Here is a 16,538-nt window from a genome sequence, read left to right as displayed (position 1 = left end):
GGAAACTAGCTGTTGCTTGTCAATTAATCTACAGAAATACTTGTTACACCATTGCCATAGAGCGAGGTTGAATATAGAGAATTATGGTACAGGTCAGCCTGCAGGGTCAGGTATAAGCGGCTGACACCCAACCAAATACCAGTGAATTAGCTTTTTTCTGAAGTAAAGATGTCCATTTTTATAGCACCTGTCACATCTTTGGGATGTTGCAAAGCTCGTTCTTGTCAGTGGCTTTCCAATGTGCAGCCACTGTTGTCGCACGACAAGTTCCCACAGGCAGCAAGTTGATTATGGACAAATCCCCTGTCAGAGTGAGGTTGTCTGAAGAATTAATATTAGTTCCAGGGCTTCATTTGTAAACTTCACCCAATAGTGCAGCTACAAAATAATTTTTCAAATCAAGCCCAAAGTCAGTGGGATATCAATACTATCTTATGATCTTGAAGAGCAAGAGAACTCTTTCAAGTGTGCAAGACAAATATTAATCCCTCTCATGCATTTAAGTATATGTATTACATCAGAGATAAACATTTGACGTCTGGGCCTCCTGAATCCACATGCTGACTGTTAGGTAAAAGTGCTACTCACGAAACTATAGTTGAATTGAGGGTCAGCGTAATACTCTCCTTGTGAAAGCGGCCTGATGAATTCCAGCCAGTGATCCAACTATCTGTCACCTTTTGTGGGAGTTTGTGGTACAGCTAGTCTGCTTCATTTCCTGTCTTTCAACAATGAGTACCCCATTCCATTTACTTCATTGGCAATAAAATGCTGTGGAATCTCGTGAATTGCACTTCAGAAATTATGAATCTTTTGTTCCTTCATAACCTGTCTTGCAGTTGCATTAATCATTTGTGCAAAAGTCATTGAATAAAGGAACTTGACTGAAACCAAGTCTTCTGACCTCATTGTTCACTTTGTAGGTACACAAATCACGCTGATAAATGGGCCTATTTCAGCCTTTGACCGTGACGAGGGGCCAAATGCTGTGGTTAGTTACCAATTACTGGGGAACAGGACTGACTTCTTCATTGTTGACAGAAACACAGGTGAGTTATTTCCTTTCAGCTGAACACAATAGAACTGCAAAGCTGAGCTCTGTGATTAATGCATCCTCCAGAAAAGTCCTCAAATGTTGAATCCGAAGTGATTTTCTAAGGCCTACAATGTCGCTGCCATTTTACTTACAGAGACAAGCAAGATACAAGACCAATTAATTTCTCTTTGTTAGTGTTGACTGACGAATAATCAACTAGTTCAGTCTTAAGTTTGATAAAAATATTTATTTATTTATTTAGAGATACTGCGTGGAACAAGCCCTTCTAGCCCATGAGCTTCCAACCCAGCTCTTTATCCCTCACTAATCTCAGGACAATTTACAATGACCAATTAACTTACTAACTGGACTGTGGGAAGAAGCCCACGCGCTCAAGGGAAGGACGTACAAACTTCTTACATAGGACATCGGAATTAAACTCCAAACTTGCACTTCACGAGCTCTAATACTGTCACCGTAACCACTATGCTACCATGGTGCCCATTGTAGAAATTTGTAACACAAGGGGAGCACCTTTGGGCCATTTGTTCATGTCAGACGAAACAGAGCAGTTTAGGGCAATCCCAGTTCTCAGTCCCCAGCCCTGGTTACAGCTCAGCTTGAGCTCTCTGGGTTTGTTTTAATCACTGCGATTGTTCCTGTGATGTGCGGAGTAAGAACAACAACAGAGAAGTAGGATTAAATGCTGTTGCTGAGTCTTGTTAGCCACAGTAAATCCTGGGAAGCTTACAGTGCGGGAACGACAAACCAGGCCTGCTGAAACGAAAAACATGCGCACATGAAAGCCTGCGCCGCCCACGTGTAGGAGGCTGAATTAATTCACCAACTGGCTGCATGCACCCTTACCATATTCTTATAATCAATCTGAACCAGCTCAGTTTCTACCTCCACTATCCTACCACTCCTTGGGAGATAAATTGCCCTCATCTTCTATTCCTTCTCCCATTTCTCTCAAGGAAATGTCTAGTCTTATCCCTGTAAGTGTAAGTGCTACACCTGTCCCTACACCTCCTCTCTTGCCACCATTCAGGGCCCCAAACGGTCCTTCCAGGTGAGGCAACACTTCACTTGTGAGTCTGTTGGGGTCATCTATTGCATCCGGTGCTCCCGGTGCGGCCTCCTCTACATCGGTGAAACCTGACGCAGATTGGGAGACCGCTTCGTCGAGCACCTCCGCTCCTTCCGCCACAACAGACAGGATCTCCCGGTAGCCACCCACTTCAACTCTGCTTCCCACTCCCATTCAGATATCTCCATACATGGCCTCCTCTACTGCCATGATGAGGCTAAACTCAGGTTGGAGGAGCAACACCTCATATACTGTCTAGGTAGTCTCCAGACCCTTGGTATGAACATAGAATTCTCCAACTTCCGGTAATTCCCTATCCCTCCCTTCCCCTATCCCTATTTCACTCTGCCCCCTCCCCCAGCTGCCTATCACCTCCCTCATGGTTCCGCCTCCTTCTACTACCCATTGTGTTTTCCCCTATTCCTTCTTCACCTTTCCTGCCTATCCCCTCCCTGCTTCCCCTCCCCCACCCCTTTATCTTTCCCCTTACTGGTTTTTCACCTGGAACCTACCAGCCTTCTCCTTCCCACCCTCCCGCCACCTTCTTTATAGGGCCTCTGCCCCTTCCCTCTTCAGTCCTGACGAAGGGTTCCAGCCCGAAACGTTGACTGATCGTTTCCATGGATGCTGCCCGACCTGCTGAGTTCCTCCAGCGTGTTGTGAGTGTTGCTTTGACCCCAACAACTGCAGAGTATTTTGTGTTTAAGAGGGATTGGTACTTGGATTTTCAGAAGTCTTTGACAAGGTGTCACACATGAGGCTGTTTTTAACAAGCAATGAGTCCGTAGTATTACAGGAAAGATTTTAGCCTGGATAAAGCAGTGGCTGCTTGGCATGAGGCAAAGTGAGAATAAAGGGAGCTGCCGATGACTAGTGGTGTTCCACAGGGTTCTGTGTTGGGACTGATTCTTTTTGTGTTATATGTCAATGATTTGGATGACGGAATTGATGGCTTTGTGGCTAAGTATGCAAACGATACAAAGATAGGTGGAGGAGCAAGTAGTTTTGGGGAAGTAGGCTTCAGAAGGACTTGGACAGATTAGGAGAATAGGCAAAGAAGTGGCAGATGGAATACAGTGTCGGAAAGTGTATGGTCATGCACTTTGGTAGAAGAAATGAAAGGGTTGACTATTTTCTAAATGGAGAGAAAATACAAAAAACTAGGGTGCAAAGAGACTTTGGAGTCCTTGTGCAGGATTCCCTAAAAGTTAATTTGCAGGTTGAGTCTGTGGTGAGGGACGCAAATGTTGTTTCAAGAGGACTAGAATATATTGTGAGCAATTTTGGGCCCCTTATCTCAGAAAGGAGTTACTGAAACTGGAGAGGGCTCAAAGGAAGTTCACAAAAATGATACCAGGATTGAATGGCTTGTCACATGAAGAGCGTTTGATGGCTCTGGGCCTGTATTCACTAGAATTCAGAAGAATGAGGGGTGACCTCATTGAAACCTATCAAATGGTGAAAGGCCTCGATAGAGTGAATGTGGAGAGGATGTTTCCTATGGTGTGAGAGTCTAAGACCAGAGGACGCAGCCTCAGAATACAGGGGCATCCTTTTAGAATGAAGATGAGGAGGAATTTCTTTGGCCAGGGAGCAATAATCTGTAGAATTCTTTGCCACAGGCAGCTGTGGAGGCCAAGTTTTAATGTATATTTAGGCAGATCCTTGACTGGTCAGGGGATAAAGGGATACAAGGAGAAGAAAGGACATTGGGGCTGAGAGGAAATCAGCCATGATGGGCCAAATGGCCTAATTCTGCTCTTATATCTTATGGTTTTATGGTCAAAATAGCAGGAAAGAAAACAGGAAGGAACATAAGTCAACAGACAAAGAAGGATTGTATTTGGATTTTCAGAAGGCTTTGACAAGATGCCACAGATGAGCTATTTAACAAGCTATGAGTCTATGGTGTTACAAGAAAGATTCTAGCCTGGATAAAGCATGGGAGGGGAGTGGTGGGGGTTGTGGTGCAGCGCAGTAAGCAGCAGGAGGTAGTACTGCTCTCTTACAGGTCCAGCAACTGAAGTTCGATCCTGAACTTTCCTGTTTGCAAACAAGAGAAAATCTACAGATCCGAACAACACACACAAAATGCTGGAGGAACTCAGCAGGCCAGGCAGCATTTATGGAAGAAAGTACAGCCGATATTTGGTTTTGGCCTGAAACATTGACTGTACTTTCTTCCATAGATGCTGCCTGACCTGCTGAGTTCCTCCAGCATTTTGTGTTTACTGTTTGCACATGGTCCTTTTGACCAACTGGGTTTTCTCCAGATGCTCCAGTTTCCACCTAAATCCCAAAGGTATGCTGTTCAATAGATTAACTGGACATGGTAAATATTCACTAGTGTATATGAAATTGGACAATGGGATTAGTGGAATTGCTTTAGGAGTTGGTTTTGAACTAGTGGCGAACAACTCCTGTTGTCATAAAAAGCATGAAATATGAAATTGTCGAATTCTGGAAGAGATAAAAATGCTAAATCATCTATATTGATGTATGAAGAAAAGCCAACCTGTGCAGTTTTCCTTCAATTAAAGGAAAATGTTTATTAAAATATATTGTTTACAAATTTGGAAATACATCAGTGTTCATAGAATTATATAATTATAGAATTGTACAGCTCAGAAACAGGTCCTTTCAAACCGCCTTGTCCATGTCAACTATGATGGCTATCTATGCTAATTCAATTTCCCTGCATTAAGACAGTATCCCCCTAAGCCTTTCCTATCTAAGTACCTCTACAGGTGCCTTTCAAATGTAATTGTATCTGCTTCTATCAGCTCCTCTGGTAGCTCATTCCAGAGAATCACTTCTCTCTGTGTGAATATCCTCTCAGAATTTGAGCTCGTGAGGTGCATTAGCCTGAATCTACCTCCACTCTACCCAACTTTCCATCTGATCTATGCCCCACCGTATTCTTGGTCAACCTTCGTCACTATTTACAACTCCGCCAACCATATCAGATTGATGGCGGGAATATGGCAAGTGAGCATGCAACCAGTTGATTACGCGATGAATAGATTGGGCCTTCTATGCGGGAGAGGCCCTCCCTTTCGGTGCGGGCTTTTCAGTTCGCATGTTTTTCATCTCAGTGAACTCAGTTTGTAGCTCCCACACTGTAAGTTGCCCAGTATGTGCAGTGGCTAGCATTACTCAGTAAATGCATTTAATCCTATTGCTCCGTCATGGTATCTGTTCTGTACATATGTAACACACCACTTTCTGAGTCATCTGCAGACTTTCCAGTCATTCCACCTATGTCATATCCAACCCATTTATATATGTTACAAGCAACAAAGGCCCAGTACCAATCCCTGTAGTACACCACTTGTCACAGACTTCCAGCCAGAAATACAACCATCCACCACTACCCTCTGCCTCCTGTCACTAAGACAATTGTGGACCCAGTTTGCTAACACATCTCAGATCACTTGTACCTTAACGTTTTGGACCAGCCAACAATGTGGGACCTTGTTCCTTCACAGTTAACAAAGCTCCCTACCAAACAACACTATGAGAATATGTTCTTATAACAATTGAAGGAAGCTCACAATCAGCTTCTGGAAGACAATTAAGAACAAGCAGTAAACATTAGTGTTGGTACTGATGCCTACATCGTCTTGAAGAATGTTTTAAAAATTAGAATTTAATTGGTTAGGAAGATTCAGAAATATTCTATCCAAAGTGTTTATCTTAAACTAGTCGGATTATTTTAATGATATTTGATAACTTTCAATGTGTTTCAGGAATTGTTTCTGTGACACCAGGAAAGACCATTGACAGGGAGACTTTGCCCAGTGAACACCTGGAGTTCACATTGGTAGCAGAAGATGTTGGCCTACTGAGGAGTACGGCTGGGCTCACAGTGACCGTCCTGGACCAGAATGACAATGCACCAGTTTTCACCCCCAACTCTCTGACAGTACACGTTCGGGAAAACAGTCCCTCAGGTGAAAAAAAATAAACACAAGAGATCCTGCAGATGCTAGAAATCTTGAGGAATGCACACAAAGAGCTGGAGGAACTCAGCAAGGCAGGCAGCATGTGTGTGTTCCTCAGGTGAAAAAAATCTCATTGCACCTTCTAAGTGTTGGTGAATTGCTAATTGCCTTGCTGAACATTTACCAGAAGTTGGATAGCTTGGATGGAATGTGTTGGAATTTGGGGAGTTTCCCTTGCTTATTGTGTACTAAGTTGGAAAACTATTGGAAAGATAAAGGAACACTCTTCACCAATATTCTTGGGCATGCATACTCATTGAATGCCTTTTGGCGCAGCTAAAAGCCCGTAAGTGACAGAGGGTTTCCACAACATAGTTTCCACTTCTTGCGATGAAAGTAGATCAGAATCAGGTTTATATTCTCCGATAAATTTATTGTTTTGTGCCAATGGTACAGTACAAGTTATAATAAGAAATTAATTTAATATATAGTGCAAAAGAGTAATAGTGAGGTGGTGTTCGTGGATGTTCAGAAATCTCATGGCAGAGGAGAAGAAGCTGTTCCTAAAACACCAAGTGTGCATCTTCAGGCTCCTGTACCTCCTCCCCGATGGCAGTAATGAGAAGTGATGGTCCTCAATGATGGATGTCACCTTGAGGCACCGCCTTTTGAAGTTGACTACAATCATGGGGAGGCTAGCGCCCCTGATGGAGCTGACTTGAAATAGTAACTCCTCTCTCTGCAAATGCTGATTGACCTGTATCTCCTGCTTGTATCCTGACTTCCTCTTGAACTGATTTCCCCTTCAGCCGTCCTTCACTTGCCTCACTTGGCCCTCTGCTTGTTCACAAGTTCTCTGCATTGGCCCTAGCAAACACACTGACCTTGACTTCGACTTTGACTTTGACATCTTGATCGGCATGGACCAGTTGACCCTCTGAGTTAGTATCTTTCAGGCAATCAGAGTTGAAAACAGCAGAGCTCACAGGATGTATCCTGTTGGTACTATGTAGTACTGAGACTATGAGTCAGCATTTACCCATGTGGAGCTGCTTCATTCGGGATATTTTCCCATATTTTGAGTGTTGTCAGACATGCCAGAAGGTGCAGAGCATTCCCTCATAGTGAAATCACATATGCTTCATAGATGATTGTAAATGTGTACACAAATCGGGCACATTATTGAGACCGATTTCTCACACCTTATTCCCTGCCACATCACAATCTAGAGAATGAGGGACTGGAAAGTCCACCACATCCCAAAGTTCCAAAATTGCATGGAGTTATCCTTATATCAATCCACTGTATCCCTTTGCCAACCACTTAAAGATCTTCCGGGTACTTGCAATTATACAAGACCTAGAGCGAGATAGCAAACATTTTTGAGAGCATGCGCCCAAATTGGGGATAATCATGTAAAAAAAAAGTTCTCTTCAATGCCATTGTAATTTTGAGCAGAGATTATCACTGATCAATGAATTAATAATGGATTTTTTCAGGGAAAAAGGAGACTCCTGTCACTTAATTACACATATTTATTGTTTTACTATTAATAGAAGTACAACAGAGGCAGATATAAATTATGTATTTTAGAAAACCTGTTAAAAAGTATTAGAATTGAAAAATAACATCATTTCTAAATACCTTTGTTATTGTAACCGTTTACTACCCAAATACTGAAGTGCGCACCAGAATTTCAAAACAATTCATTCAACGTCAAATGTTTTCACAACCACCTAGCTCATCAAGCGGGCATAAGATGTTATTTGTGGAAATATCTGACTGCTCTCGGGTTATAAAAATCATTCACTGCATCATTTAACAGTAAAAATAATTATTATGTATTTTTTTTATTATGGAATGTTTGGAGAATTGAAGGGTGGCATACATGTGCCATCTTGGCACATAATGCATAGGATTGCTGCCACTTTAAGAATAGACTGTAGCATGTTGCATCAGGCGCTGATTTTTTTGGGGACAGTTGCTGCCTTAAAGAAATTATGTTCTATTGATTGTTATGCAGTTGTTACTCGCTTATAGAAGCAACATCACAAAAGGGCAAATGGATGCTACATTTGATGTAACATGGAATTGGAAATTGATGTCAGATATCCACTGAGAGATTGGAAAGGGGAGCGCCAGTGGCTCTGCTGGTTTGATGATTGGGGAACTTACATTCAGAACAGTGCAGCAACAAGCAGTAATAAACATGAAAGAGAAGTAGCAGGGGCCTGAGTGGGGAGTAAACTCTTGCCGAACAGTTGCACAGCAGGAGGCCATACAGACCATGGAGGCAATTGTCAGCTATAAATGCAATCTGGATAGCCCTACTCATCCACACCCCCCCCCGCCCCTTCCGGCAAATTCCTGCCAACACACACAAAATGCTGGAGGAACTCAGCAAGTCAGGCAGCATCTACGGAAATGGATAAAGTGTCAATGTTTCAGCACAAGACCCTTCTTCAGGACTTACTCCTGCCATTCAGTTACTTATCTCACTCAGTTTTGAGCACCCCAATTGAATCTGCCTCCACTTCCACCTCTTCAATTGCATTCCATCCAGACCCCAACCACGTGCTGCATAGATGTTTGTCATCATGTTACTTTTGATTCTTTCTTTTTACATCCCTTCATTCTTGACCCCTTTGTCAATGGGAACAATCTCCCTCAACCTACTCTGTCTATACCCTTGATTATTTTAAAACCCCTTTCAGATCACCTTGTTACACACTCAGTTCCAAAGGGAACACCCCCTCCTCCTGTTCATGTCATCCCTGGAAACATTTTGAAGCAAATTCTTTCTGTGACACCAGTGCTCAGTGGATACTCTTCAACAGCCACAGCCCAGAGTTGCACATGAAGGCCAGGGTGGCACTTCCAATGCAACAAACATGCTGTAGGAACTCAGAAGGTCAGGCAATATCTAGAGGATGAAACAGTCGACATTTCAGGCTGAAACCCTTCGTCAGGATTTGGGCACTTCCAGGGCAGTACCAAGCAAATGCAGCATTGCTAGAGGTGCTGCCTTTTGGATAAGATGAAAACAACCCTTCTCCACAAGAGAACATAAGAAACTTCCCTGGTATCACTTCGAAGAAGAACAATGGAACCTAGATGATCTATATTATTTATTTATTATTTGCACAATTTGTCTTTTGCACATTAGTTGTCAGTCTTTATGTATTTTTTCAGCAATTTTATTTTATTTCTTAATTTTTCTGTAAGTTAAATCTCAATGTAGTATATGGTAACATTACATACTTTGATACTAAGTTTTATTTTAGCTTAGACCTTATACCCCATGATCACCGTGTTGGGTTATCTGGTTTTTATTTTGCTCTGTCCCTTTTTTGGGAACTTACAATATTACCAGCTCTACAATATTTTCTTCTTTACAACAGAACTTCATTAGCTCCTGAAAGGGCTGTACAAACCACTTGGTGAATATTCAGTTTGCCTCTAACCGGCATCCTTCTGTAGAACATTCAATCTTGCATCAATAGGGAAAGTGATTTTGATATCAGCAGAATATGAATAACCCTGAACCAATTCCTTTCCTCCCACAGATATTGCTCAACTCACTGAGTTCCTCCAGCAAATTCTTTGATTCAGATTCAGATTAATTTATCATGGTGTACATCAAAACAAACAGTGAAATGAGTGAATTGCATTATCAACCAGCACAAACTAAGTATGTGCTGGGTGCAGCTCGCGAGTGTCATCACACATTCCGGTATCAACATAGCTTGCCAACAATGTTGCTTCAGATTCTGACATCGACTGTCTCTTGTGACTCCATATCTATATATAGTGTGTGTGTGTGTGTGTGTGTGTGTGTGTGTGTGTGTGTGTGTGTGTGTGTGTAGTACTTGCACGCAAGAATCCTTTTGTTCTGGATATATTCTCAGAAATGTGGTGTGTTTATTTAAGGTTTTAGCATCGTTCAAGTAACAGCCACAGATGCCGATACTGGCGTGAATCAACAACTGACCTACCGAATAGAGGGAGGTGCCCAGGATAAGTTTCTCATTGACTCTGCCAGTGGAATTATCAAGGTGGCAAATGGAGTGACTGTGGATCGTGAGGAGAAGGGCTCTTACACCCTTGTTGTGGTTGTGACAGACCACGGGACTCCATCTTTGTCGGCAAGTGCTACTGTCAACATCATCATAGATGATGTGAACGACTGCCGTCCTGAGTTTGTTAACCCGATCCAGACCATCAGCATCAGTGAATCCGTCACGGTCGGTGCCATCATAGCAAACATGACCGCTATTGATCGTGACCTGCGACCTCGGCTGGAGTATTACATCATCGGGTTTGTTGCAAAGGACGACACTGATAACGTGGTAGAGGAAAGGCAGAGAGCATTTGACATCAATTTTCAAACAGGTGAGGTTTGAACACAATCTCCACAAACTGCATTAATTGGAAACACTCTCTGTATGAGCTGCTACCTTGCTTGGAGGTGCAATGTGTTGAACTGATATCATTGGCAGGTGAAGTTCTTAAGGTCATGCTGCATTCCACTGTGATTCTCTGGACTTGGACAGCGAGAGTGAACAAATAACTCGAAGGAGCACCATATCCTTTTGGCTACGTCTTGCTTCTGAAACTTTATCCCCTGGTTAGACTTCTCCTTTGCTGCTTTCCTTGAAATATGAAAATGTGACTCAACCAGCAGCTTTTTCCTCCACTGAGAGATTCTTAGCAACACAGGGGGAGAGACCAGAAGTTGGTCTCTATCCATGAGCCTCAGATTCAGATTCAGATTCATTTATTTATCACCGGTACATTGAAGCATACAGTGAAATGCAACGTTTGCGTTAACGACCAACACAAGCTGAGAATGTGCTGGGGGCAGCCCACAAGTGTCACCACACTGATTGGCGCCAACATAATATGCCCACAATGTTTAGCAGAACAACAGCAAAACAAAGCAAGACAACATCAGGAAAACAAGCCCCTTTGGCACCCAGCCACCCACCCACTCACATGCACAAACAGGCCTCCAATCCTGGGACAGGCCACTTCTGGGCCTCCTATCCTTGGCCCAGACTCTCAGACATTTGCCACCATGCAGGGTGCGGCTATTCTCCATACATCCTCTGGCTTTCCACAAACTCCCCAAACTTCTTGATTCTCTCAGTGTCTAAAAATGCATTCAGTAATGAGATGTTCACAGAAATCAGAAGGAGTGAATACACCTTCAGATTTTATTATTCTAACTGGGAAATCCCTATCCTGAAACCCAGAGTCCATTTCCTGACTCTGGACTTGGGCTGAGTGCAGACAGTGCTGGTGGGGAAGGGGAGGAGAAGCAATTCAGCGAGGGAGTCTGCAGAGGCCGTGACTGTCTCATTAAATATAGAGGAAGTACCCAATCATCAGCCTTCCTTCAGAAGAAAGAAAGGAGATCTCTTTCTGTGCACACTATTTAGTCCTTGTAAACACATTGTGCAAAAAAAAATTGTCTCACTGATGTACTTGTTTCCTTTAAACCAGGTGCCATATTTGTAAGAAGGCCTTTGAATCGGGAGCTGGTGGCGACCTATGAGCTCACTATATCAGTACACGACAATGCCAGTGAGGTGATCAGTCATTCTGTCAGTGTTCCCAATGGTAAGGTTTTCTCATTCATTACAAGGCATAAGGGACTGAGTAGCCCACTCCTGCTTCAATTTCTTGTGTCCTCTTTTCTTAAAAGGAGTGTCAGAAATATATTTAAGCTGGTTAATAGAGAATCATGGGAGATAAGGTATAGTCCATTTGGTGCATCAAGTCTGCTCTACCATTCACTCATGGCTGATTGTTTTCAACCCTATTTTCTCCTTCTCCCCATAAACCTTTACCCTTTTACCAATCATGAACCTTTAAAACTCTACCTTAAATTCACATTCACCAAATAACTTGGACTCCACAACCCTCTATGGCAACAAGTTCCAGAGATTCACCACTCTTTGACTGAAGAAGTTCCTTCTCATCTCACTTTCAATGGGACATCACTTTACTTTGAGCATATGCTCTCAGATCATAGAATCTCCAACTAATGGAAACATCTTCTCCGCATCTAATCTATTCAGGCTTTTGTATACGGTAGGTTACAATGACAGTCTCCCTTCATTCTTTTGAATTCCATCAAGTTCAGACCCAGAGGCAGCGAATGTTCCTCATATGTTAAACCTTTCATTCCTACGACCATTCTTGTGAACATCCACTGGACCCGATCCAGGGCCAAACACATCTTTCCCTAGATACAGGGCCCAGAATTGCTCACAATATTCGGAATTCAGTCTGAACAACACCTTATAAAGCCTCAACAGTACATCCTTGATTTTATATTCCAGTCTTCTCAAAGTGAAAAATAAAATGAATGATAAATAAATGTTGAAATAAAATAACCTTAGTTCTGAAGTTATGACATAAAGTATGATTGGATTAGCACATTGGCACAGATGGTAATGTTGCTGCCTCACAGTGCTGGAGACCTGGTATCAATCCTGACCTCAGGTTCTGTTTAAATGGAGCTTGCTGATCTCCTCGTGGCTGCATGGGTTTCCTCCAAGTGCTCTGGTTTCCTCCCACATGTAGGTGAGAGGAAAAGATGAAAGAGTGAGTGTGGTGAGAGGAGGGAGGAGAAGTTTAAAGAGGGGAGTGCAGTGCTATTGGAAAATTGCAGCCACTTCTGGAATCAAGGATAAAGGCTCAACTTTGCTTGCCAGAAACATTAACATGTGTTAGGAATTTGCTGTGGTGTGTTGCTCAGGGCACAACATGCAACACAAAACAACAAAGTTCAACTATTAGAAAGAAATATACAAAATAGAGGTTAAGTGATGAATATGCAATAAAGTATGCATAAATACAAGCATATATATACAATGTAAACATCGTTATAAAGACTGGTTTAAAATGTCTACAGTGCAGTGCAGAGACGGCTGAACTAGAATGGTTGATCAGTTTAACTTCTTGGGAGAAGAAACTTTTAAGATGTCGTGAAGTTTTTGGTTTTAATAGTTCTATTGCACTTTCCAGAAGGGAGCTTTTGGAAAAGGCAGATTGCAAGGTGGGTAATTTCCACAATGATATTTTTCTGCCTGCTTCTTTGTTCTAGACACATACAAGTGATGGTAGATTGCAGCCACTGACCTTTTCTGCTGACCTCACGGTTCACTGTGGTTTTTGTGAATAGTGAAAGGATGCGGCAGCAAACCCGAGGGTAATGCTGCACCTTGTGCGGGATGGTAGGTTAATTAGTTGGTGTAAATTGCCCAGATGTAGGTGAGTGATGTGCAAGTGGGGTGAGTTTTAAAAAAAGGATTAATGTAAGATTTGTGTAATTAGGTGGTTGATAGTCAGCATGGACCTGGTGGGCCAAAGTGTCTGTTTCCAACCTGTATCTCTCTGTGCTTATGACTCTAAGCTACCCATTGTCTAACACTTGGTGAAAGGGGGTGAGAAGAAGTGGATACAGTGAGATCAGAGGGACTATGTGAAGCTAAAGTGTAAAAACCCTTCATCTTGTTCTTCGGTTCAATAAGGTTGGGGCAGATGCTGGACCTTAACCCCATTTTCTGTACTATCCCCACATCCTTTGGTTCCCTAAACCAGAATTACAAATTCCACCTTGAAAAGTCAATGATCTTCAGCATTTGATCTCAGATTTCAAGCTTCAGCTATGATCGTTTAATACTCTGCACTGAGATGGAGGTAGAATTAGATATATCTCTGACCTGTTTCAGCGAAGCTGACGGTGAATGTTTTGGATGTCAATGATAACCCTCCGCGATTCAGACCGTTTGGGGTCAGTATTTTCACTGAGAGGATTCTGGAGGGAGCAACACCTGGAACAACGCTTCTCTCTGTTTCGGCCGTGGATCCTGATAAAGGCCCCAATGGACAGATCCGATATGAGCTCCTGAATCTCCCTCCTGGGGATTACATCAGGCTGGAAGACCCTGCAGCGGGTGAGTATTGCCGTGACTTTGTGGAGATTTTCTGCCATTGCTGTTTCGTGTTGGGTGTTTGAAGGGTTGAACTCTTTGGTGAAAAAGTGTTTCAAAGATATTTCACTTGCAAAAGAAAGTGAGAAGCAAACCAGTCTATGAAGCAGACTGGTTTATTGGTGGTGATTACTGGTACTTAATACCAATGTGGTCATGGAATAAGGATCAAGCAAACTTGATAAAGGATTCAGTCAGAACATATTGAGAAGAGGGAGAGTGAATAAGGGTAAGAGAGAGGAAAGGAGACAAAAGAAGGGGTGAGTGTGAAGAGAGAAGTTGTGAAGAAGGAGGGCAATATGTTTGTAAAATTGCAGCCATTTTCTAGGATGATATTCAGATGTAAAAGCTTTCTGAAAGGCATTTAACAATCTCCATGATACATAGCAAAAGATAATTTTCCTTATACATATCAAGCAGTCCATAAAACCATAAAAAAGAGGAGCAGCAATAAACCATTCATCCCATTGAGTCTGCTCCGCCATTTGACCATGGCTGAATTTTTTCCCTCTCCACCCTGTTCTTCAACTTTCTCTTCATAACTTTTGATGCCCTTACTAATCAAGAATCTTAACAATCTCCACTTTAAGTGTATCCAATGACTTGGCCTCCACCATCAACTGAGGCAATGAATTCCACAGATTCACCACCTGATGGCTAAAGACATTCCTCCTCATTTATTTTCTAAAGGGACATTGTATTCTGAGGCTGTGCCCTCTGTTCTCCCCGGGAAACATCATCTCCACGTCCACTCTATCTTGACCTTTCAATATTCAGTAGGTTACAATGAGATCCACCCTCATTCTTCTAAACTCCAGTGAGTACAAGTTCAGAGCCATCAAACGCTCCTCGTTTGTTAACCCTTACAATGGTCAAGCAAGATCTTTAGATTCAATTCAACTGATGGGTTACTTTGTTACTGTAAATATAAACATGAACAGGCCTTTCGGTCTATTGAGTCTATGCTACCATTCAATAGCATTATAACTGATCTGTATTTCAACTCTATCCGCACATCTTACTTCCACTTCTCTTCATTTTTGGCTATTTGAAAACCTGCTGATATTTTCTCTGACCCTTTGCTTCAACAGCTCTCTGAGGGAAGAGTATTCCAGATTCCCATTGTACCTTGTACAAAGAACAGCTTTTGGACCTGGGTAGAGTAGCTTGTCTTTAACCTGAACCCTATGTCCATAAGACCATAAGATATAGGAGCAGGATTAGGCCATTTGGTCCATTGAGTCTGATCCACCATTTCATCTTGGCTGATGCAATTTTCCTCTCAGCCCCAATCTCCTGCCTTCTCCCTGTATACCTTCATGCCCTGACCAATCAAGAATCTATCAACCCCTGTCTTAAATATACGTAAAGACTTGGCCTCCACAGCTGCCTGTGGAAATAAATTCCACAGACTCACCAGCCTCTGGCTAAAGAAATTCCTCCTCATCTCCATTCTAAAATGATGCCTCTCTATTCTGAGGCTGTGTCCTCTGGTCTTAGAGTCTCCCACCATTGGAAATATCCTCTCCACATCCACTCTATAAAGACCTTTCACCATTCAATAGATTTCAATTAGGTCATCCCTCATTCTTTGGAATTCTAGTGAATACAGACCCAGAGCTATCAAACACTTTCATATGTCAAGCTATTCAATTCTGGATTCATTTTCAAAAACTTCCTTTGAACCCTCTCCAGTGTCAGCACATCCTTTCTAAGATAAGAGGCCCAAAACTGTTCACAGTACTCCAAGTGAAGTCTCACCAGTACTTTATAAAGCCTCAACATTAAATCCTTGCCTTTATGTTCTAGTCCTCTTGAAGTGAATGCTAACATTGCGTTTGCCTTCCTCACCATAGACTCATCCTGCAAATTAACCTTCAGGGAACCCTGCACAAGGACTCCCAAGTCCCTTTGTGCCTCAGATTTTTGAATTTTCTCTCCATTTAGAAAATAGCCTATCCTTTTATTTCTTCTACCAAAGTGTGCAACCATATATTTCCCAACTCTCTATTCCATCTGCCATTTATTTGCCCATTCTCCTAATCTGTCTAAGTCCTTTGGTAGCCTCTCTACTTCCGCAAAACTACTTGCTCCTCCACCTATCTTCGTATAACCTGCAAATTTTGCAATATAGCCATCAATTCAATCATCCAAGTCATTGACATATAATGTAAAAAGAAGTAGTGCAAACATAGAGCTCTGTGGAAGAAGTCAGCAACAATCAATCAGAAAAGGCTCCCCTTATACCCATACAACAGGAATTCTGCAGATGCTGGAAATTCAAGCAACAGACATCAAAGTTGCTGGTGAACGCAGCAGACCAGGCGGCATCTCTAGGAAGAGGTACAGTCGACACGATGTGTACCTCTTCCTAGAGATGCTGCCTGGCCTGCTGCGTTCACCAGCAACTTTGATGTGTGTTGCTTGGCCCTTATACCCACTCTTTGCCTCCTTCCAATCAGCCA

The 16,538-nt window shown here is 42.5% G+C and overlaps 1 protein-coding gene across 3 annotated transcripts in view; it reads left to right on the top strand.

Annotated features, from left to right (window-relative positions):
• The window catches only part of cdh23 (cadherin-related 23), a 1,160,360-nt gene that overhangs the window by 1,076,403 nt on the left and 67,419 nt on the right, over positions 1-16,538 (top strand). For all 3 annotated transcript variants that reach the window (XM_063070587.1, XM_063070586.1, XM_063070588.1), the window contains 5 exons: positions 924-1,049; positions 5,876-6,079; positions 10,001-10,462; positions 11,576-11,692; positions 13,813-14,037. In XM_063070587.1, the coding sequence (XP_062926657.1) occupies positions 924-1,049; positions 5,876-6,079; positions 10,001-10,462; positions 11,576-11,692; positions 13,813-14,037 (1,134 nt within the window). The remainder of the gene's footprint in view (positions 1-923; positions 1,050-5,875; positions 6,080-10,000; positions 10,463-11,575; positions 11,693-13,812; positions 14,038-16,538) is intronic.

The sequence above is a fragment of the Mobula hypostoma genome, chromosome 18 (genome assembly GCF_963921235.1).
Source record: "Mobula hypostoma chromosome 18, sMobHyp1.1, whole genome shotgun sequence".
In the NCBI taxonomy this organism is placed as follows: Eukaryota; Metazoa; Chordata; class Chondrichthyes; order Myliobatiformes; family Myliobatidae; genus Mobula; species Mobula hypostoma.
The sequence above is the reverse complement of the archived record's forward strand: the minus strand, read 5'-3'. Positions and strand labels throughout refer to the sequence as shown.